The following is a 24,217-nucleotide window of genomic DNA, read 5'->3' as shown; positions in this document are numbered from 1 at the left end:
GGGATTTTGCCGTGAACTTCAGCAGAAGTCAGGCTGGAATCCAAACTACGAGCAGCATTTAAGCTCCAAAAGACCCATCGGTGGGCTGGAGCGCGGTGTTTTTCGCACAGCCGGTAGCCTCCGTGTCCCGGTAGGAGCGGCACAGTATTGACAGAGAAGCGCTTCCCGGTGCCGCCTCGAGCCGCAACAGTGCGTGCGATGGAGCGTGCCCTGCAACTGCTGCTCCATCGTGCAGCGCAACGCTTCCCACTGCTTCCAGCTGGCTACGGACTTGGTACCCCCAAAAAGCTCTGTCTGGCTGATAGCCACAACTGCAAAACCCGAGCAGGCTCGCCGCGCAGGACTGAGGAGCGGACGCTCGGCACGGGCTCCGGGTGCGGGATGGCCTGGGGAGGCAGGCGGTGTGCCGGGGCCCGGAGCAGTGCCGGTGCCGGGGCCCGGAGCAGTGCCGGGGCCCGGGCCCGGAGCGGGGCCAGTGCCGGAGGCAGGCGGTGTGCCGGTGCCCGGAGCAGTGCCGGGGCCCGGAGCAGTGCCGGTGCCGGGGCCCGGAAATTTACTTTCTGACAGCGGCCTGCCGGTGCCCGGAGCGGTGCCGGGGCCCGGAGCAGTGCCAGTGCCGGTGCCCGGAGCAGTGCCAGTGCCGGGGCCCAGAGCAGTGCCGGTGCCCGAAGCAGTGCCGGGGCCCGGAGCAGTGCCGGGGCCGGTGCCCGGAGCGGTGCCAGTGCCGGTGCCCGGAGCAGTGCCGGGGCCCGGAGCAGTGCCGGGGCCCGGAGCAGTGCCGGGGCCCGGAGCAGTGCCGGTGCGGCCGCCCGCCATAAAGTGAATGGCCAGGGTGAATGGGCGGCAGTCGGCCGGCGCCCTCCGCCTCCGCCCTCCCCGTGAGCCGCGGGCCGGCAGCGACGCGCAGAGTGGCTGGGGAGCCGGGGGAATTTACTTTCTGACAGCGGCAGAGCAGCCCGGGGCGTGGGGCGGCGGTCAGCTTCGCTCCTCTCGCAGGATTAAGTCCGCTCAGCCGAACCCGCATCTGGAGCCACTGTAAGTGCCTTTCCGTCCCCGATCTTCCGGACGACCTTCTCCCCTCCTTTCACTCTGAGCCCCTTCATACTAGCCCGGCCGGCCGTAACCTTTTCGATGCTGGCACAGGGTAAGAGCATCCCCGGCGGGGTGGCTGGCTGTGCTGTGCTCGGCAGCACGGGGCCAGCCCCGTTCAGCGCGACATCGGCTTTCCGTCGCCTCCCGTGGGTTGAGGGGCGGCAGCCAGGTGAGAGCGGGCGGATAGAGCCCTGCGCTCCATCCAGAAGGGGTCCCGGGGCTGTGCGCGGCCGAGCTGCCCCCGATCGCTGCCGGGAGCGCTGTCCGCCTGGCAGCGGGGCGCGGCGCTTCCACTGCCCTGCCCTTGTAGGCCGACGACCCCTGCTCGCCGCCGTCGGGGTGCCGCAGCCCGACCGTCCCCTCGGGGCCGACGCGGGCCCCTTTCCCACAAGCGCTGCTGTAGTCTCTCGCCGTTGCTAAACTTAGTCATTTTCCACTCGGACAAGCGGGGCAGGGGGCTGTTTAAATTAGCCGGGATTCGCTGTAAATAACGGCGTTGCGGGCTGCGACTCAGCTGTCTGCGGGGTCCGGGGCCGAGGCGGGGAGATGTCGCCGGGGAAAAGGAAGGCAGCCCGACGGCTTTTGGACAGTTGGATAAATTATATTTATGTAAGGGCTGGCTTCTGTTTACAGCAGAGCCGACCTCCCTGCAGCGCCGGGGAGAAGCGAGCCGGCCCCGGCGGACGGAGCGAATCTGCCCCGGGACGCCGCTGGCTGTGGCGGATGGGATTCCAGGCACCCGACCGGGAATAATAGACCTGGTCGGGCTGCGGTGAGGGAGCGCCGACCCCGCGGCAACTCTGCCGGGAGCATCGAGCGTCCCTGCCGGAGCGCGGCTGGCCGGCGCTGGGACGCTGCGGGCAGAACCGGCTGTCGGGCCCCCGGGCGCTTGCACGGGCCCTCCCGCCTCCCCGGCGCCGGGGGCACGGTGCAGAGCGGCGTCCCTCCGTCCCGCTGAGTGCCCGGGAAGGCCGGCCAACTGTAGCGGGCTCCCGGCGGAGCCCGGTACTCTCCGCTGCCCCGTCTATTCTCCGCTCAACGAGTGCGGCTCCGGGGGAAGAGCCAGCCCGCCAGTGCGGCACCCCCTTGTCCTTTCCCCCGACCTCCTCCTCGGAGCGGGAGTAAGGAACGGGTGCGTCCCGACTGGCCGCGGCTCCGGCGGGGGAGGGCGACCGAGGCGGGGGCCGATGCCGGCGCTTCGCCGCAGCTGCTGGAGCGGGCTCAGGGAGGGGGGCGGCGGGCCCGGTGCCGCCGAGCAGGGCACACCTGTCGGCCGTTCAGCCGGCGCCCCCGCGGCTGGACAGCTGAGGGGACGAGCGGGGAGGGGACTGGATTCCACCGCTCGGCAGAGCCGGGGCCCTGCAGAGGCGCTGACGGGGGCTGCCGCAGCCCCCACCCCCTCCCCTCCCCGCCCCGCTGGGGTGAGGCAGATCGGGGTAGCAGTCCCTTGGCCGGAGCTCCCGGGGCTCCGCACCCCTTCCCCGCCCGGCCCGCCGGGTTACCAGGTGCAGAGCTCGGCTCCGCACGGGAGCCACAGAGGAACGCGCTGCTTCAGGACGCCGGTGCCTCGCAGAGCCTGGAGGTGAGCCCCCGGCCGCCGCACCCCTCTGACGCCTCGAGCTGGCAGTGCAAAAATCAAAACTTATCCCTCATGTCCTTCCCGTTCTTTCATCTGGGAGGGAAACAGACTTCCGACTGATGGGTGCACGACCTGTCCACTTTCTAAGTGGAGTCCAGTGTTGAAAGCAAAGAGAGGAATTTGGCGTCCCCCAGACAAACTTGTGGGTCTTCCACACATAGCCTGTGGCCTGGAACACAGGATGCTAGGGATGAAATGGCTCTCTCCCATCTGCAATTTCGGGAGATACTAGAAGCAACTACTCAGGAAGGTGTCTTTCAGAGTCTCACCTGTGTTCCTGTCCCATCTTCCAAAGACAGGGACGGGACCACGTTTTTGGTGACAGGATCAGTGTCTCCCTGGCTCCCAGCACCACGTCCATGCCCCTCAACCTGCTGATGAGCTGAAGTGAATGGGTGTTTGTGCTCGCCGTGAGGGACAAAAGCCTGCCTTCTGTCTCTGGAGGGAATGTCCAATCATGGTAGCTGCTTTCAGTTTTCACAAATGTCTGCTGAAGAAGAGCAGAGTTGGATTTTAATTTCTTAAATTATTATTTTTCATTAGCAAATTGTCACACTATGCCCGGTATTCCTCATAAGGAACCTCACAGAGAGATGTCTTTCCGTGCCAGCCTGGAGAGGGGTCTGGGCAAGGGCGGTGGTTTTCTTGCTGTTATTGTAGTTCCTGGATTTGCCTGACCTGCAGCCCAGATTCTGCTCATGTAAGCCCACCTATATTCCTGTCCAAGGCACTGGTTTAAAAACCAATATTAATATTTGTCAGAGAAACTGTTTCAAGCCTCAATTAATATCTATTACATTTCTATAAGGGCTTAATTTGGGCAATTATTAGATCGGCAAATTGTGACTAGATTGCAAAAGTATTGGTTCATGTTCCCTCTGGACAGCTGGCAAAAAAAATCCTTGTATCTTCTCTCTGTCAGATGCTACCCAAAACCTTGAGATTGAGAGGTGAGGCTGACTTTGGAGACTGCCAAAAAGAAAAAGCCAGAAACCTGATCTAGGAGACCGCTCCAAAAGGAAGATGAGATGAGCAGGGGACATGAGGTCTGTCTCGTGACCTGGCACATGTGCCCTGGCCTTGGGGACAGGGGAGGTACCTGGGTCTGGGAACAAAGTCCCAGATGGGGAGAAGTGCTGGTTTCAAACTGTGCTCTCTGCATCTGGAAGGCAACGGGATGAGACTGTGGTGCCATGGAAGGAGCAGGGTCAGAAACAGGAGGCTGTGGCGTCTCTGAGCAGGCTCAGCTATTTATCTGTCTGTTTAAAAATGGGAGATTGCTATTTACTTAGGGCCTGATGGCAGAGGGGGCAAAGCTCCCCTCTTGCTGTGGGCCACTGGGGCTGGTGGGTATTAGGCTGTGCCAAGGCTGGGCATTTGCTGTTGGCTGGAGAACAGTCTCTACCAGCTGGTATTAAAGTTCGTGCTGAGGTTGTTGGAAAAACCCTCTATTGTCAACACCCGGCTGAAATAGGCTGGGGTTTCGGACGGCTGGAGAAGGAATATTTCTGAGGCCAGTCCGCCACACTTCCCTTCCTCTTCTTTGTGTGCTGCTCCCCCTCACCAGCACCCCTGCCCTCCTCCCGCCTCACCTCTGAATATTAATGCCTCTGGCAGATTGGATAATAATGTGACTGGGAATTGAATGAAGCTGGTTATTAGCTCTGGGCTTCCTTGGGGCATTTAAGGGAGTCCACAGGCTGATCCTGGAAGCTTGGCAGCACAAGGGACTGGGGCCAGACTCAGTAAAGAGGGGGGTCACTTCTGTGGGAAAGGATTTGCTTGAATCCTCATCTCCCTCTGACCGCAGAGGAGGACAGGTATGGCAGCCTGGCCAGAGCAATTCCTGTGGGATGGTCAGCAATAGATCTGTTGGGTTTCGGCAAAAAAAAAAAATAAATATATATATTAGAAGGTTTTTTTTTTTCAGGAAAGACCTAGGAGATTTAGCTGGGCAGGAGCTAAGAAACATTTCTGTTACTAGGCTTTAAAAAGAGGTGGAGAGTAGCAAGGGAGGTCCCTCTCTTCCCGTCAGTGTCAGAGTATTACCAAGCAGATTCAGGAAGAGAGCCAATCCTCTACCCCTAAACAGGAAATTTACCACTGATTTGCAGGGTGTAGGTTCATCTTTGGAACACTCATTTCTGAAGAGCTGAACCTCATGATCTCTCTCCTCAGGAGACTCCTAGCTTTTCTATATGTAGATCTCTGGATACTTTAGAATGAAGGGAAATATCCCTGTTGAGCAGAGGAGAAACTGAGCTCTGGCAGAATTTCCTGATCTGAGTCAGAAATACAGCCTCTGTCCCTTGACCCTCAATCTGATGCTCTTTGCTATCTCCTAAACCACAGCTCCACCAGAAAATAAACATTTACACCCTTTTGAATAGTGCAAAAGAGGAGGGAAACCAGAGCTGGATTTGCAGAAACTGATATTAATTTTGTCCCTCTGATTTTTCAACTGTTCAAAATGTTCTGAGATGCATTGGTGGGACTGCAGCTACCAGGGATCTTAGCAGATCCTCAGCTTGGGGGAGCTGGGTCCTGCATGCTCTAAATTAACCCCTAAAAATCACCATTAGAGCTACTGTGATTGAGACACCAGTTTGTAAACCCCTATCAAACTAGTTCACAATCCCACATCTGAGAGCCTAAGAAATACTTCTGTTGGGAGGATATAGCACATATGCCACTCTGAATCATATAGCACTGATCCTATAGGCTATTCTTTTCAAGTACCTACATTAAATTGCTACTTGGGGAGCTTCAGTGGTGTGGTACAGGCTGGAATGCTCAGCACCTGCCGAGCTCTGCAAAAACTGAAAAAGTGCAAAGATGGAATGAAACAAATGAGGTTCGCAGTTACTTCCACCTCTCTCCCTCTTTCCATTCCTTCTTCCTCTCAACCTTATTTAAAACAGAAGCAGCCTTCCCACCACCCATTGCCTTTTCTCTCCTTTGCAATGCTGCCATTTTTATGAGTCTAATTTTCTTTTTAAAAAGCTGATTATAAATGACCATTGTGAAACATGAGGATTTAACGGTAAATCAAGTTGACCTGTCTACATGTGGACATTTTTATTTACTCCTTTTTTTGAAAAACAAATAAACATAGAATCCCTCCCACATAAAGCAGCTCCCCACTTAGATTTGAACACAGTTTAAAAGAAATCTCTTTTGTTTTAGCCATTTTTATTTCCTGTTTGTTTCTGAGCTTAGACTTGACAATGAAAACCACATGAAATTCCCTGTTTGTTCCATCAGTTTTATTTTTGGTGCCACAATATCCCAACTTCCAGTTCTGTGAGTTGGGTTTGGGGGTTTTTTTTGTTTGCATTTATTTCAAGACTGTTTTTTAAAAAGTAAATGCATGGAGGTTTTCTTCCAAAATAAAATAAGTAAGACTTTTTAGAGGTCTGGATGTACTAGGATAATTTTTTAAAAAATTAGACTGTTAAGGTAAATTAATCGAGCTATAAAGATCAGCCTCCATATGAATCCACACCTAAGCAGAGAAAAATACCAAAGCGATGTAAAATATGGACTTTCTTTGCCCATTTAAAAGGGTTTCGCAGCTTACTTTGTGTTGGGTGGGTTTTAATAACCGTGCCCCAGGCCCTGAGCTCAGATATGCCGAGTCGCAGACCAGGGTGGGAGGCTGGAAAGCCGTTCCCTGGCGCTGGGGCTGCAGCAGGGCTGCTCTCAGGGTGCCAGGGTGCAGCCCCGTCCCCGGAGCAGGCTCGTCCGTGGACGGGACGTGGTGTGACCCAGGCGGCAGCGTTGTGAGATGGCTCACATCCTTCTGCCCCATCCCTTTTCTCTCCGAGCCGCTTTGATGGGATCGCCCGAGGGCCAGACTGGCTGAGTAATTAGGGCTCTGCAGCTTCCTCTCCTACCCACCCAAACTGCCTACCTCCCAGGGCTCCGCATGGGATGCGGCCTCGAGCAGATGGAAAAACTGAGGATTTGGCGGGGGAAAGGGGGGGTGGAAGGAGGAGTAGGGGTGGAGGGGAGAAAAAAAAAAAAAAGCATACTTTGTATACAGTCCTTAGGCAGCACACTCCCACATTTCGGGATTCCCAAAGTGAAACCGCTTGGTTTTGCTTTTGCAGCGACTGTTGTGCCATGGATTTAGGGACATGAGACATTTTGCCACGGCCTCGAGTGGGGCGTCTGGGCGAGAGGCTCCGGGAGAAGGGCTGCCAGCCCTCTCTGTTTACCCCCCGCCCTTCCTCCTCCTCGGCCCCGACAGGCGCAGCGCTCGCGGCCGGGGCAGGACAGGAAAGCCGGGCGATCCGCGGGCCCGATCCTGCCGGCACAGCCTCGTGCGAGGCACTGCGGGATCGGCCCCGGCACTGTTTGCTAATTGCCTCCCTCGGCCCCTTCAAACAGTGTCTGGGTAAACAGGCTGACCTTCAGGGCATGGTGCAAGGTCCATAAAGATGGAGTGCGGAGAGGGAGCAAGCTCCAGCATCCCTCCCGGAGCCACCCTCCTCCTGCCCCAGCCCTACCAGCTGCAATATCGCAAGGAAGAGGGGAGGGATACTGTAAACTGAGATCATCCACTTGTTTTATTCACAGCAGGCTTCATTCTGCAAGGATCTTCTTGCCAGAGAGCTTTAAACAAAATTTAAATACAAATTACTTGGGGGTGAAAAAAAGAAAAATCATCAGGAAACTTTACAGCCAAGCACAGCAGACATTGACTCCCTCCAGCACTGCCAGTTTGCACTGAGACAACACATCCCTTGAAGCAAGCCAGCAGTTTTTGGGCTCTTGTTTCCTTAACCAGCAGAGCTTCTCGTTGGCCATGGTGGTTAGTGGGGCCATCACAGAATTTCTGGCAGTTACCCCTTTTCCCTTTGCAGCTCTGCAACCCGCTGAGCTTTGGCAGGTCGTTTTAAAACAACGATCTAGTACCACCCCTCCTCCCAAAAATGTTTCTTTCTAGCTGCTGGTTTTGCTGAGTTCTGTCATAGAACAAATGTTTATGATAAAGTTGAAGTTCTCCAGAAAGAATTTCCAGAAGTGGTGATGGATGGCAGACATCACTGGCAGCCCTACAGCGCACAGAGGTCAGACAGCCATAGTGGTGTGACATGCTGGTGGCAGGGCATCCATCCCAACCTTCAACCCCCTGCTTGATGACAAACTTTCTTGAGCATGTTTACTAATTATGAGAATCATTTACATCTTCGATAACATCTGATTTATCCACTGCCCTTCATCTGCATACAAATCTAACAGCAGCTGGAGCCACAGAGCTATCTGGGCCTCCCTAAAATGAGCCAACTTTACAGCCACAGAGATACAGAAATGACCCAGCCCTGCTTCTGCAAGCACAGCCCCCATAGGAATCAGGCCAGTTTCCTTTGACTGCCAGAATAATTAGTCAAATTTATACAATTGCCCAACTAAATACAGCCACACATACCAATCTGCTGATGGCAGGCCCTGGTAGCCTTTGCTGCTGCATGAGCAGCGTGTGTTCGGCTGAGCTGCAGACAGGCTGCCTGCACCTCTCACTCCTGCCTGGGATCCTGGCTTGCAACTCTCTTGTCTTGCTCCTGGCTCGGCAGGAGCAGATCCCAATCCCTTGTACACTGTGGCTGTGCAGCTATTTCTCTCATGCAGATGCAGGCAGATCCCTCAGTAGTGGCATGAGTTGCTTTGCAGCCAGCTTGACGGCGCTGCAGGAGTGGGCAAGGGCAGGTGGGGATGAACAGAGTCAGTACGTTCCAGCCAGGCCAGTGCTGGCACTCCACGTTAGCAGATCCTTTATTTCAGTTGTAAGATTTTCCCAGGAAGAATTTCTTACTGAAATCAGCCTTTTTCCTCCCTTCCCCAAAACAAAGGGATTAATTTCCCTGCAGGATTTTTCTTCTCCTATAACTGCAGACTGTCCTCTCACTCATAGCACTCCTGCATGGTGGATCCACACCATGTGCCAGCAACTTTTTGCAATTGAAAGTTGTTTGGGCAAAACAGAGTTTTTGCTGATTTATTTTGTTCCAGATGCCTAACAAACAAAATAAGCCATAACAAAGTGTAGCCTTATTAATATAACTGCACAGTCTGTCAGAATGAAAATCCCAGTTCTGGCTGATAGATCCAAGGTTCCGAACACCCCTCTGAGGCATAGCATCCAAGAGACACTGGAAACACGGCTGGACACAGTGAGACCTGAAGCACAATGCTTACAAGAAAGCAAGAACTATGAATGTTTAGTTTAGAGAAAAAAAACCCCAACTTTGCAGAAAGTCTGGCAGGGATTTTGTTTTGTGCTAAGATTAGCAATTTGTTTCCAAATTTTTTGTGCCACTTCAGAAACCATCCAGGTATGCTAAGGGTAGCACAGAGGTCCAAAGATACTATTGTGAAGAACTTGCTTTAAGCCAAGCCCAAGCACATTACCCTGCCTCTGCAGAAGCCAGTGCTTCAGCTTGGCAGGGTCTGCAGCAGTCTGGGGGATTGCAGGCACACCTGTTGTGGGGAACCATGCACTGTGTGTGGGGCATGGTGACATCAGGGCGCTTCCACAGCACAGGGGCACAGTGCAGCCCATCAAATAAGCGAACAGGACACATTCCATTGTGGCCTTTTTTTGCTGTGGACATGGGTATGGAGCTGTCAATCCTTGGGACATTTCCATTGTGATAATCCTCCGGAATACAGGCAGTTTATTAACCCTCTGCCACCCAGAGCAGAGGTTTCAGCCATCATCCTCCTCTACAGCTGGAGGTTCATGTCAATGTGAGGGAAGCAAGTGGCCTGATCTCATCTTGCAGGCTGCCTCCAGCCCCCAGGAAATGCATTAGGCAATGTCCAGCATGGTTGGGCATTTTCCTAGCACCTCTTTTCTGAGGATCTGAAAGCATTTAAAAGAATTTTGGTTATTACCTCCACCAGCTCAGATATGCTCATTTATGTGATTTCTGAGATGAAGGATACAATCCCAGACAAGTCAGTGGCAGCACCTTACCTCCTCACCCTCTTCCCACCTCACATTATTGAGAACTTCTCCTTAGAGCCATGCACGAAAATAGAAATAACCTGGATCCCCTCGTCAGAGAGCTGCCAGCTCTCAGGTCCTTGCTGCCAGCTGTGGCCAGGAAGCCTGGCAGTGAGAGCCTGGGCTACTGCAGTTCCATGGCACCATGCACAGCTCTCAGTGCTCTGTGGCCCAATCCATGTGTGGGGCAGTGCCAAACAACTTGCTCTGACAACAAAGTCACTAAGTGCCTCAGGGAGCTTTGGCAATTCCTACTGATGAGAGGAATAAAACCCCTAAACCATGTTCTTCAAAGCAGCACACACCACTAGAAAGCCACCCTCAGGAGCTCAGGGGTTAGTGCCCAGCTGTAGGGACTAAATAGAGAAATAAAGTTTATTATAACCTGTGACTCAGCCCTTGCTGGAGGTCAATGATCCACTTCTGAGTGTGCACCCGAAACCACTGCTCATGCAGCCTGAGGCTGTGCACAGCCTGATGTTTTTGGAGGCAGGCAGCTTGCTCTCCTGTCCCATAATGGCCCTGCGCTCCGGGTCACCGGTTGGCTGCTGCTGTTTATCTTCCAGTGATTAATGGTTGCTCTTGGTTCCTGCTGCAATTCCATTAAGATTAGAGATTTAAAGCTACACTGAGATGTTTAGCAGTGGGTGACCTTGGTCTCCCCATAGTTATATTTCGATAGTCTCAAGGAAACAAATATTAACTCATTTTGCACCCCATCCTTCTTGCTTTCTAGCAGTGGGGAAAGAGCCCCTCACAGGCAGCATTTGTGTTGGTCAGCAAAGAGAATCTGACTCTTGGTTGCTGCACGATTCATGTGCTGTGCTCATGTGGCACTTGTAATTCCAGCCCACAGGCACTCTGATGGCACCATCGCCTGAACAAACACATGTATCCAAAGAACAAAATGCTCTTCCTCAAGAGGAGAGGCACACTCTCAATCACTTCCTCTTTGACAAGGAGCAGAGGGAGAAGCACGGCCTGTTCCACCTTGCCTCAGCCCCTCAAAGGCACCAAAGTACAGAGGCAGATCGTCTTCCTGAAAATGTACATTTAAATAGAAGTCCAAATGTTTGTCTCTCCTAAAAGTAAGCCGGCACCCAGGGAAAATGACCATGGGAGGAGTGAAGCAATCAGCAGTAGTTTGACTTCTGCGATTGATGGAGCAGGAAGAGACAGCTCTGACCCTAAGAATCTAGTGTAACATCATATCTTCACCTCAGGGGATGCAAGAATGAAAGGATACTTCTCCCCAAATGATTGCAGAACACCTTTCAGCCTGAGGGGTAACCCTGAACTCTTTGTGTAGATCAGCAATTCCAAGCAGAAGATTCAGGTACTCTGGCCCTGGCTGGAGGCAGGAAACTCACAGATCCACAGGGCGGTGCTGATCTGCTTGAGAGAGGCCAGCTTAGGGCTTCCCTCCTATCCTTGGGTCATCAGTGGTCATTGTGCTGCTATCTTGGAACCTGAAGCATCAGGTCCTTGCTGAAGCACACCTGCATGCCCATGGGAAGACAAATAACATCAAAACAATGCAAGAAACAGCTTTTTACTTCCAGATCAAGCCACCAAAAGCAGGTCCAGCAGGAAGCCTGCAGGCAGTGCAGAGTTGAGCAGCACACACTAGTCAGTCAGTCAGCTCTAGGGAGCTCTCAATGGACAAGACCCACATGACAAAAGCCACCCCTATAATTAGCCTTACTTTGCTTGAAGTCAGCCTCTCTGTTTCCTTCCCACCTCTTCAAAGAAAAAAACACCCAAGCAAAATCCTCTTTGCTCCCAGGTGATGGAGCAGTGTGTTACAGAGAACCAGGAGACAGATCACAGGGACCCTTGTTTCTGTTTTCAGGTGAATGAGGTTGCACTTCTCACGAAGGAGTGCCCTCCTTCTACTGCCTAAATGTCCCTGGCTTGAGCAGTTGGGAGCTGACACAGAAATAGAAAGGGGGTGCATTTGAAAAGAGAAAAGGCCTAGAGCCAGGATTGCTCTTCCCCTGCCCTTCACCATGTCCATGGAGAAGGGATGGCAATTCCCTGTCTGGCTGGAGGGTCTTGTACAGGTGGCCACAGCATGTTCACATGGGCACCAAGGAGAGGACGCACATGGGCAGTGACTGGAAGAAGAGATGTGTTCTCCACCTAAAGTTTGTGAGAGATGTGATCTCCACCTAAAGTTTGGGAACCTTTAACTCAGGGGCAATAACACATTGATGGAAGGAGTTACTGCTACTGGAGCAGACTGGGAGCCACGGCTAGTTTTACAAAACTGAAGCCTCTGAGAAGCCTGGCTGCTAGTTGCTAGTATAGGAACTGTCCCTAAAGAAACTGTTCTTTTATGTTAAAAGAAAGTGAGATGAAGATGATAAATTTGATTTTATATAAAAATACTTTTGAGTTGCCAATTTCACTGATTCCTTGAGACTGGGCAAACAACTTAGTAGAAATGCCATGAAGGTTTAGCACTGACATTTTTAATGTCTCTGCCTACAGCAAGATCTAGCCAATGTGGACAAAAGCACTTTTTTTTTTTTTAATCCAAAAGGGCTGTATTATCTAGAAGAATACCTTACAGCCTTTTGTGTCAGTAGCATGGGGTTGCCTTTGGGTAAATACATTGGTACAGAGCTCACGTGCTGTCACCACTGCAGACTTTTCCTGCTTTTATACTCATGCTGAGTAGATCCCTCTCTCCCCTTGCTTTTGCTTCTCCATGACCTGCTCAGAGCAAACTGAGTAGGCATTCCTTGATGCCACCACATATGGCACATGCAGTAGGTTATGCAATTACATATATACATACATCATCTTCTCTCTGAAATCCTCCTGCTTTTAAATTCTGTTCACAAAGCAAACTGGTGCTCAGCCACAAGTCCCAGTTTAAGCTTGAATACTAGCCACCCTTCATAACCAGTTTTAATCTAAGTGCCCACTGTATCTCTGAGGCAGGCTAAACATGCTATGTTGTGTCCAGCAGCTTGGATGAACTTTGCAACCATTGCATTGGTGCAGCCCAGGATGGGGCATAAATTTTTAATACCAGGACTAAGTTCTCCTGAGCCTTGTACTTTGTGTTGTCATTTAAGCCTATGGAACCTTGCCTATGTAAGATACTCCCCCCTGGTTTTCCTGTCTTCACTCTAGTTTGTAGAGATGAAAGCAATGCAAGATGTGGAAAAAAGAGCAAATAGGACCCTGTACAGGAGGACACTGTCCTTGAGTTACAGCAAGGCAAGGATCTGAATTCCTCCTTAAATCGTCCAGTACAGTGTCAAGCTCTAGAAGAGAGGAAATTGTGCTTGACAGATGCAATCATATGCAAATGGCTGTAGAAGAGGGGAAATTATCATCTACAAACATTGGGCAGAAATTCCATCTGCTGCAGACTCAAGAAGGGCTCTTAATAAATTCTGAGACAGCAAAGTGACACACATCTTAATCAAGACTTAATCCATGGAATTAATTCACTCCGCGTTTCTGCATAATTCTGAGAGTAATGCTAAAAGCCATGGCAATATCAGCAGCAGATGGACTCCCCTACTCCATGCAAAGGTATTAAAGAAAACACAGCCCCTGTCACATCACTTCATGTATGTACACACTGCAGAATGCAACAGGGCTGTGCCCGGCTGCTGGCAGGAGCTTAACAGAGCCAGCAGACATCAAAGGTCAGCCTTGCCATGAAGTGGAAATGGAAACCAGCCTCATGGCAAAGCCAGAGTCCTGCCACTTCTCTCCCACAGGAGAGAAGCCCAGAGCAAGGCAAAGGTCTGGGAAACCAGAACCAGGTCCTGGTTTGTTATGTGCTGCTTCCAGAGAGCACTGACTGAGGTTGGTGTTGAGACTGTCCCACCAGTACCTGGGAGAGGCGGTGAACCTCTCAGGCAGTGAAGGGAGGTCAAGCTGAGTGAAGAGAAACTGCAGGGGTTTTGTGAGAGAGATCTGCTGCAGAAGCCAGCCAGATAACCATTAGAAATGGCTCCTTTCTCTCTCATCACAGCCTGGAAAGCACACTGCAGGTATGGGGATCAGCTCTGGGCCCTGGCAGCAGCCTTGTGCAAATTGACTAAAGGAGGCTTTAGACAGCTCTGAAAATACATTCTTAGTCACTGTCATCCACATCCAAATGAGGTGCAACAGCTATGTGATTAATCTCTTGTTTACATGTCTAAAAACTAACACAGTCCAGACTGTCTTCAGCACGTTCCCTCCCTGACACACATGGATTTGAGGGGCTGGGCAATCCTTCACCACCCAGGAACCAGCCTTCACAACTGATCTCCACCTAAAGTTTGAAAGTTCCAAACCCCTGGTCCAAACTTCCCTAAACCCAGGGGTCCCAGATCCTGGCACAATGTATCAGCTGTTGTGTCTTAGAGTAAAAGGATCCCTAGCTGGGAAGATGAGGTATCAGCTGGGAGTGGCCAAAGTTTCAGGAGCTGCTTTGGTCCCCTCAAATTGATCCAGCCTTCATAAACTGTGCACTGGTGGCAGTGAAACATCCTGTGTTTTGCTGGTTATGACCCAAAATTCAGATTAGGGGCTAACACAGGGTCAGCTCACCTTTCCAAGGGGATGTAGCCAGGCTTGGAACACTTACTGCCTCATGCCTGCCTATTCATAAGCATCCAGTGTGGTCCAGAACTAAGTGGCTGAGTTCCTTCAGGAAATACAGGTGGAGGGTGCAGGGTCCAAAAGGAAGTGAATGATGAAAAGAATTGGTCTTGGGAAAGAGAGGTGTGGAAAGAGGTGGTAGAAGAGTCACAGTGGTTCCTGCAGTCATGGGGAGCAGCACTGACAGCTTCCCAGCTGGGATACTTTCAGCCAGGGAAGATGGCCCACCAGCACAGGTCAGCCTCTTGAGGGGACATGGGGAGCCTCCAGTCAGGATGATTTCGGGCTGGAAGCAAGCTCCTGCTACAGCCAGGACCACTTATTCCCAGGCACTTAAGTGTGTAAAATGTGATTCCCATGTTAATTCAGGTTCCAGAAGTCCTTATGTACCCCAAAGGAGTTCACTTGCACTGCCTGGGTCTCTGCTTGCAGCAGTGGCTATGCAGGCAGATGTGCCTTCCTATCAGTACCAGGCACAGGAATGCTTTTCTGGTGGGATGTGTGCATACAGTGCTCTCCGAACAGCTTAACTTAGGCTTGGCCAGCTTGAGCAGAAACAAGGGAGAAAGAGGAGGGAGGCTGGGCAGGGAGGATGGGAGAGGTGGGATGACTGGGGAAGGTGCTAACAGCCCTTGGCTGGCCCAGAACCACTTCCTCAGATCTCCATTACACAGCATGCTCCCGGCGTTGCTATTTCAGTCTGAATGTCACCTATAAATTGGAGGCTCTTTCTCTGAAGGCTGCAAATAGAAGTGTCACTAGATGATCTTTGATGGATAGGGAAGCTCAGCTGAAAGCCCAGTATGTCCACTTTCCAGCCAAGAAACTCAAAGGTGTCCAAGGATCACACAGGGATCCTTTAGTTTTCCTAGACCTTTCCTCAAAGCAAGTCCCTGCTGGAGGTGGTGAGGAGAGGTCACACACACATTGATCTCTCTGATCACCCTGTGACTACTGTTTTTCAGATTCCTCCTTCTCCACCACCCATCCCTGCCCCATGGATTTCAACCTGCTGGCAGATGCAGAGGCTCGCAGCCCAGACTTGTCTCTCTCGGACTCTGGAACTCCTCAACATGAGCACAGCTGCAAAGGGCAGGACCACAGCGGTGAGTGCAAGGCTCAGGATACAAGAAAAACCCTGACCCATCCTTGTGCGTGGATCTGGGTGGCCAGTGACTTGCAGTGCTCCCAGAGGGACAGTTTCTCTTTGTACTAGGAGCCAGAAAAATGCCATAGCAGCATGGCTGTGCCAACAAGCAGGGGAAAGGCTTAAGGGTCCATATTGCAATGACAGCTGTTGGGAGGGTGAGAACATCATCCCAGTGGTGGGGTCATCTGGCCCTGGCTGCAGGAAGCCGCTGCTCACAAGGGTACAGCCCATGGCAGGCGAGAGCCAGGCAAGTCAGGTCACAGCCCAATCAAGATTTTATTGTATTTGTCTAAACAGGATCCCCAGAGCAGAAGAGCTCTCCCCACCACATAGGAAGTGTCCAAGGCACAGAAGGCTACACCTAATTTTAAACCGCTTTTTTTTTAACCTCTGTTTAAATTGTTTGGGTTTAAATTTTCCAAGGTAATGGTAAACCTTAGGCTGAACTTTCCAGGTTCAACCATTAAGATGAAAGGGAAGCACTGTCTTACTCCTGCTTTAATTGAAAATGTCTCCTCACCTGTGCCTTGCTGCTCCCCCACAGAGGTGCCTCTGACCATTCCCAAAGGCTGAACCAACCCGAAGCCTGCTGAATTCTTTATCAGGCTCTGAATAAGGATCATCACCATTCACACCTGTTCAGAAATCAGCTACCAAATGCTATGGTTTCCTCTGGATTTTACATCTGTCTGGTTACCACTCCATCCCTTGTTATTCTGGATGTGTCAGGATGCAAAGCTGCTTCTGCCAGTGCCAGCATGAGGGAGTGAGGGCTGGGGACAGCCCGCTGCTCTCCGTGTAAAGCCTCCAGGCTCACCCGCATGCAAAAGCTAATAAGGATAATGATGCAGATTAAAATTCCCCAGAGAAAGTATCACGAAGGGAGTTACGCTGGGATAACGAGAGTCAGAGAATCCGCCCGACAAATTCCCCACTGCACACGTACCTTAGTTGGGCACATCCCCAAGCTCAGTGGCTCCTCGTCAGCTGCTTTGGATGCATGGCAGTGTCTCCATTCAAGTGGCCTTCCCTATCGAGCCCAACCTGGCATGCTGTAGAAGTGCCAATTTAGGCACTGACTTTTCTTTCCATTAGGCATGGGCAGCTAATTCCAGCTATGGCCACAGTCGTTTCACTGAGTGGGCGAATGTGTACAAGATATATTCCACGACCTATTTTGGGGTGACAATAAGCGTCAGATGCCTGGCTACATCACTCCCCACTGTCTTAAGCAGTCTAGAAATAAAATGGTTCTGGGAGGTGACTTGCCAGCATTACCTGTGTGCAAGTGCTGGCAGCTTGTGCCTTTGCAGCAGAGGCTGATGGCAGCCATGCATCAGCAGTGTCAGGCAGAATAGAGCTGGCTACCAAGGGCTGCCTGGAATAGGGGCAGGGCTGCACTTCTGGCACTTATTGACTCCCCTCAAGAGAGCAGCCTCCCTGCTTCTCCTTGGCCCTGCTTCATTCATCCACACAAGTACGTGATCCTGAGGAAGTGAACACAAACCTTGCTTGTCTAGGCTCAGCACTCAGGGATATCAAGCGTCCTCCAATTGTATGGCATGGTTAGTGACACCCCCTTCTGTTAGGTTTCATCAGGCAGCACAGGTCAGGAGAGAGCAAGGATGAGGAGTGAGGGAGGTAAAGAACTGCCCCACATCTCTCCACATTATGCTCCTCAAGCATAGATTCAAGGCACCCATATCCTTTCTCTGGGCTCATTTCTTTCCCTGTATTGCCAAGATTTGGGTCCCCACTGCAATTAGTCAAAACTCTGCACCTTTTACAGAGGACTTATTCCCTGCTTAGAGAAGAAGTAGAAAAGAGATGACACAGAAAGAAACACAGCTAGCAGGTATGGAAACAAAGAGAACACCAAGATGAACTGCAGAGATTTTTCAAGGCTCAAAGTTGGGATTCCTACTTCCCCTTAGACTTAAGATTTATGGAAAGTAGGTATACCAGAGGGTGTTGAGAAGACAAATACCAAACAAGATACATTGTGATCTCTTTCACTCAGATGTAGCCCATAAATCAGTGGTACCTTCGTTCCGTTTTCTTTCCCTCTTGGTATAGTTTCTTCCTGAGTGAAGAAGGGCAGTCCTGGGCAGGAGTTCCTGATAAGGGCATAGCCTCCTACTTCACAGCAAGCCCTTTGGAAATGAATATTTGTCAGGGACTGTATGCATCAGGCTCCTAATTAACCCAGGCTCAGCAGATGAACAAACAAACCAAATGTTGTCCGTTCATCTGTACTGAGCCATTCCTAATAACTAGCTCAGATGGGTGGCATCGCTCCCCGTTCAATCTCTTTTGGAGATGAATAGTGCAGGAATCTCCTGCATCCAATACTGGTTTAAAACCCTGAGCTAGAGAAATCAGATTAATCTTCTTGGCAAGAACCACTATAAATATCCACATTAAGAGCATGCTTCCAAGAGTTCTGCTGAATATGAGATCCACAAAGATGCTCATGAAAATGAGAAGAGTACCACAAGACCACAACCAAGCTCCTTCATTCCACTTTTCAATTCCTATGGCTTTGTTTCAAGAGTGTGCTGGGAAAGTTCTTGTACAGGTACACCCCGGATGGAAACACAAACTGGTCCTGATGCTGAGAACAGGACATAGCACCTTCCTGCTCAGAAGAACCAACTTATGGCCTGCTGCTGTGAGCAATGGCCATCTCACTGTCCTTGCATTCACACTCCTGCTGATGGATAGTGTCAGACATGCTACAGAAGCAGGGGTGGCTGGTGGGGAGAAAGCCACTAACCACACCCAGGGTTTCCTCCCTGAAGCACCTCTCCTGCAAATGCTCTCTGCAACTCCAGCATTGCTCCCTTTGAAGAAAGGCAAGTACAAGGAGAGCTTTCCAGGAACAGCAGGAAAATATTTCTGAATTAACAGGCTGTCATAGGAAAAGGGTAGCAGCAGCCTGTTTCTGAGACAGGAGCATCTTCCAGGCCTGGAGCTCACTAAAGCACCTACTGTTGGCACAGCACTGCCCTGCAGCAGTCTCTGTTGGGCTCAGATTTTTTTAAGCCTCTCTCATGCCCTATAAATCTAAATGGAAAAGACAGAGACTATTATTCCAGAGCACATCCATTTGACTTGTGGAATCCCTTTTTTCATTGACTCAACTGTAGTCCAGGCTGCTGTCTTCTTGCCTCCCTACTCATTAAGGGGCTGTACCAGACACCTTCATGCTGAGATTTTTCTGGACTTTGAAGCCTTTTGAACTAGCTTCTACTCAGAGAACCGCAACCAAACAAAAATTTCAATTTTAGCAGTGATGCCATGATTTTTTTAAAGGTTCTTCTTCCAAGTGGAACAGTTTGGGACCTATTTGCAAAAATCTCTATTTAGTTTAGCTGACTATTTCCCATTGTAAAAGAACACCTCCTCTCCCTGCTGAAGATCTGATTTTCATTTGGAAATGGCTAGCTTCTAGATCAGAGGAAGGAGTTGAACACCAGAAATTATTTATTTTCATTGGAATAATTTTCCTCTACAGTGACTTGTCTTGATTCCCAGCAGAATTGAACACAAGCTATAGCTTTCTTCCATCATAAAAGAAAGTACCACATTTGAGCAGTTGGGCACTCTATGGAGGACAACTAAAGGGAAGATATTTGTATTTGCATTCTGCCCTTATTTGCATTTTGCCTGCTTGTATTTGCACAGCCCCCAGAAAGGGCAGTGGCACAGGGAAGCAGCTGGCTGCCCACCTCCACTCACAGCAAAAAAAGCTCAGCATGCAGACATAGACTTCATGTCCAGAAGGAGACTGAACTGTACATTTCAGTGAGATATCAGTGTGAAGAGTCTCTTCTCTTCACATATGGAGAATACGTGGAGAGTTTTGAGACTTTAATGGGCAGTGAAACAAAAGGACAAAAGACGCTGCCTCCAGGAGAGGGATCTGTGGATCAGGAAGAAGGCAGGGGCAGAAAGACAGGGAGATGCTGGAGTACTTCATGGTAGGGTCTAAGACAGGCCTTTCCCAACTTTTTAAAAATCAAAACATATAAACATATGCAGCTAACTAAGAATGTAAAGGGGCAAGAAGGGGAATGAAAATTTGTGCTCCTCAGATTTAACTAATTGAAGAGCCTCAGCTTGCTATCAATTTTGCAATTTGCCTTTTCCCATCCCTTGTTCATGAGGGACACGACTGGATCATTTGTTGTGTCTTAAGTGTCAATTTCTGTTCAGTTTTTCTAAAGGACACCTTAGGCAGAGAGTTTTAAGCAGAGTAAGAACCTTCTGATCTGGATAAGTTCTGCCACTCTCTCCCATGTGAACTGTTAATGAAACCCAAATATTGGAAGTTTGGAAAATCTAAATCTGGTCACTTGGAGCTAACGTCTGTTACGGCAGTTAAACAAAGGCAAGCTGTGCTGCATGAAGGGGGCACTGGTTTTGGTGCTGGGTGGATGCCTGCTTGCAAGGACGAGGGAGGGAGATGGGACCACTCCTGATGACTGCAGTGGAAGGGGCCCTCACTGAGCATGCACTGGTTGCCCCAAGGATAGGCTCCCCAAGTGCATCCAAGCCCTCAGGTTAACTCAGGGCATCTCTCCCATCTTTCTGTTTCTTGCACAGACACTGAGAAGTCCCAGCAGAACCAGACAGACGACTCCAACCCTGAAGACGGCTCACTCAAAAAGAAGCAGCGGAGGCAGAGGACGCACTTCACCAGCCAGCAGCTCCAAGAGCTGGAAGCCACTTTCCAGAGAAACCGTTATCCAGACATGAGCACCAGGGAGGAGATTGCAGTCTGGACCAACTTGACAGAGGCACGAGTCCGGGTAGGACTGCAGCCCTTCCATCTTCCTGGGCCTGAGCTCGTGGGGAAGAAGCCTGCTGTGATACATGACCAAGCTGTCCCCAAAGCAAGGAAGGAATTAGGAGCACTAGAAAATTTTCCTGTTTCTTGGAAACACCTCACTAGGGTCTGCCCTTGAGATTTGACACATCCTGCCACACACATACCCCTTGCTGGTGATGCCTTCCCCATCCAGGGCCACCTTGCAATTATACAGGTGGATCCAAAGCCAAGGCTCTTCCCCACAGAGACCCACCAGCTGGCTGCCTTGACCCAGCAGATCCTTTCCTTGCAGTACCATCACCCCCCAGCCTTACCCTGGCTGGAGGGCACTCTTTTGGGTTCCCAAACCAATGTGCAGTCACAGGCATGGTGTGGCAGCGCTCCAGCTGGAGTGAGAGCTTCTCTCTGCTACTAGAAATATGAGTTAGCAGCATCATGAATAGCCTTCCAGCAGCTTCCATGCTCTAGGAAATTATATTGTTTGAACCCCTCTCACACTAACAGATTTTCCTGTTAGAAGAGAGACCTATAACACCCCACTCCAAGCCAGTCCTGAGGTAAAGTCAAAAGAAGAGAAGTTATTTCCTTTGTTCAGCAGTTTTCAAGCCACATCCCCCAAATACTTTGCTCCCAAGTCACACAACCCCAATCCCTCCTCCTGGCTGTGGTCTCTTGGAAATACAGCAAGTATTTTCCTCTCTTTTTTCTGTATAAAGGGCATCTGTTTGTTGAGTGAGGTGAGTTATTCTGTTTTTTGTGAAATGGCAGTGGTTTGGGTTTCTGTTGGTTGACTGAGGACCACCTGGTGATTCCTGTTGGGAGATGACCCTGAAGCCCAGACATCTTGCTGCAGCTCTTTCCTGATGCTCAGCTTCAATCTCCCTGGGATCATCGCCAGCCCTTCAACAGCTCGTCTTCCTGGGCAAAGAAACCAGGCCCTGGCCCCTTTCAAGTCTGCCAGAGCAATTCCCATGCCCTCCCTCTGTCTCTCTTGCAGGTCTGGTTCAAAAACCGCAGAGCTAAGTGGAGGAAACGAGAGAGGAACCAACAGGCCGAATTGTGCAAGAACAGCTTCGGAGCCCAGTTCAATGGACTGATGCAGCCTTACGATGACATGTATTCCAGCTATTCCTACAACAACTGGGCCACCAAGGGACTTGCCAGCAGTCCCCTCTCGGCCAAGAGCTTTCCATTCTTCAACTCCATGAACGTCAGTCCCCTCTCCTCCCAGCCCATGTTCTCCCCACCCAGCTCCATCACCTCAATGACCATGCCTTCATCCATGGTCCCTACTGCTGTGACCGGGGTACCGGCCCCAAGCCTCAACAACCTGGGAAACATCAATAATCTGAACAGCCCGAGCCTCAACTCTGCTGTCTCATCCAGTGCCTGTCCTTACGCCTCAACAGCCAGCCCCTACATGTACAGGGACACGTGCAACTCCAGCCTGGCCAGCCTGCGGCTGAAGGCCAAGCAGCACGCCAACTTCACCTACCCAGCGGTGCAGACAGCAGCTTCCAACCTGAGCCCTTGCCAGTACGCCGTGGACAGGCCCGTATGAAGGGCTGCCCACGCCAACCAGGGACTTGACCTTAGCCTGACAAAAGGAGACCTTTAGCCCTACAACAGCGTACGTCCTGCAGAGAGTGAGAGTGAACATGACAGCATAAGAGGGAGACAGGGAGAGAAAGAGAGAAAAGAATGAGCAGGCAGACGAACCTTTATGAAGATTTGTCTATTGTATGGTGAATTTTGACTGTCTTTCCCCTTCAAAACCCCTTCCCTTCTTGCCCACCAAACCTTCTCCTCCATGGTAAAATAAACCAAAAGAGTCTACTGGAAGTCCCATGGGGAATAGGAGCCCCAACATGCAGGGTGCCTGACCCATGGGAAGCACAACCAAGTATGTTTCAATCTGCCCCTCCAAGCCCCACAGGGGTGAGCCCCCCAAATTCCTGCGACAGCACAGGCAGCCTCACACCACCCCTGCAGGAAAGAGCCAGAGACAGGACAGCTGGAGGGGGCTTACCAGTTGGTGCTTGGCTAAACCATATTCTCTGCACATGTGCAAGATTTCAATAAAAGATATCTTGCCCATTTATTTATCATACAGCCAGTAAGGAAGCCTTGTCTCAATCAATTATCATCTCTTTATAATGCATATATATACATGGCCCTTCAGACTTGAAACCTTCAGGAGCTGGGGGTTGTAAGAATCTAAAATATGTGTGTATATATATATCTATATCTATCTTATATATATATACACACAAATACATATAGAGACATTAAAATATGCTTTCTTGTTTTGGATGTGAAATAATCTACAAAGCAGACCTTAAACCCAAAAACCCTGTAAAGGAAGCACATCCACTAAGGCAGTGTCCTGGCTGCCATGCTTTACTGCTTCAGTCATTTTGGTCAGACACACTGCTGCCAGCATACATCCCAAACATTCCCATCTGCAACAATCAGCTCCTCCTTGCACATCTCCTTCCCTTCCCCAAATCCCATTTCCAAAAAAGATAATAAAAGTTGGCACAAACCCTTTAAGCTTCTGCTTGTGTGGTTATTGAAAGCACAAACCTGCATCTAAAGATTCTGAAATCAAGTGCCAGCAGCCCAGGTAAAAGTGAGCATCCTTAGAAGCACCAGCATGAAGCACTCCGAGCTGGAAGAGGCTGAAGTTTGGAAGAGTAGTTCATGTTCCTTACTTACGTGACAAATACCTGGCTTCTCAGAACAACAAAAGCCCACACACACACAGTAGGAAGAGGAAAGGAAGCCCCCTCCATGTTCCCTGTCTGCACGCACCCAGTGCAGCAGGAAGGTTGGGCCTCTTCTGGTTCTTGCTTCCCCACTGTGCTGGATGGGGCCAGAGCCTTTGGGCTCCCACAGCTCAGGGCAGGGGAGTTCCCCCTGGTACTCTGGCTCTGAACAGTGGTCCCCAGGGCAGGTGGCAGGTGCAGCAGCCTGTCCTGCTCAGCCTCTGTTGGGAAAGCTGCAGAACAGAGATGGCCCTCTTAAGCTGTACAGGCACCTGGAAAAGCTGCTGCTTCAGCCAGTGCAGAGGGAGGCAGCAGATCCCTCTGAGGGCCCAAGGAAGCTCCACATACAGCAGGGGACCAGGGCATCTCTATCCAATGCAATCGCCTTTCCATTCATCAAGCACAAGCTCCAAGGGAAAACACAACTCCAATACTTTACTTTCCTCTTTAGATAGAAAAAAACAGCCCTAAAATATCTTTACAACAAACTGTCATACCAGGAAGAACAGGACAGGCAAATCTGATATAACCCATGCTATGCAATGTTGTCAGCATGCAGAGAGAAAGCAAATTCTTTGCTAAGAATGGATCCTCACTAGGACACTGTAAGAGGTCTCTCACAAACCAAGCACATAAACTGCTCAGTTTCTGCCAAAGCCTCTTCCACAGCTCAGTTGCTTCTGAAGGTATTTGTGAGCAGATGCTGAAAGCAGTCACAAGTGTCAGCTCTACCCTCACTGTAACAGATTATTCTTTGCTCTGAGCTAATCCAAAATCTGGGAGCCAAGATATCCTGCACTGAAACACCTTCCAGTGAAAGGGTTCAAAGATCAAGTGTAAACATATAAACTATAAACACAGTACATCCCAGACCATACGTTTCATTTTAACCTGGATCCTACCTTGCTGCTGGGCACAAATGCTGTTGATGTAGATTCATACACACCTCATCTTGGTGCTGCTGTTCTTAACTCCCTTCTCCAACACGACTCTTCCATCTAAGGGAAGAAAGAAGGGCTGGGCTTCTCTGTAATACCCTGTCCTCCACTGAGCCCAGCTCATAGCAGAGTCCATCTTTTCTCCCTGGTAACCCAAGACAGGTGGTGCC

At 50.6% G+C, this 24,217-nt stretch overlaps 1 protein-coding gene across 1 annotated transcript; it reads left to right on the top strand.

Annotated features, from left to right (window-relative positions):
• Positions 1-808: 808 nt before the first annotated feature.
• Positions 809-22,881, top strand: PITX3 (paired like homeodomain 3). The gene is made up of 4 exons (XM_039708782.1): positions 809-1,035; positions 15,323-15,463; positions 20,116-20,321; positions 21,339-22,881. Exons 2-4 carry the CDS (start codon positions 15,355-15,357, stop codon positions 21,900-21,902), a joined length of 879 nt encoding a protein of 292 aa, XP_039564716.1. The 5' UTR covers positions 809-1,035; positions 15,323-15,354; the 3' UTR covers positions 21,903-22,881.
• Positions 22,882-24,217: the final 1,336 nt, after the last annotated feature.

This window comes from Passer montanus, unplaced genomic scaffold (genome assembly GCF_014805655.1).
Source record: "Passer montanus isolate IOZ18808 unplaced genomic scaffold, ASM1480565v1 scaffold21, whole genome shotgun sequence".
Classification (NCBI taxonomy): Eukaryota; Metazoa; Chordata; class Aves; order Passeriformes; family Passeridae; genus Passer; species Passer montanus.
Note: the sequence above shows the minus strand (reverse complement) of the source record. Positions and strands in the feature narration are given on the sequence as shown.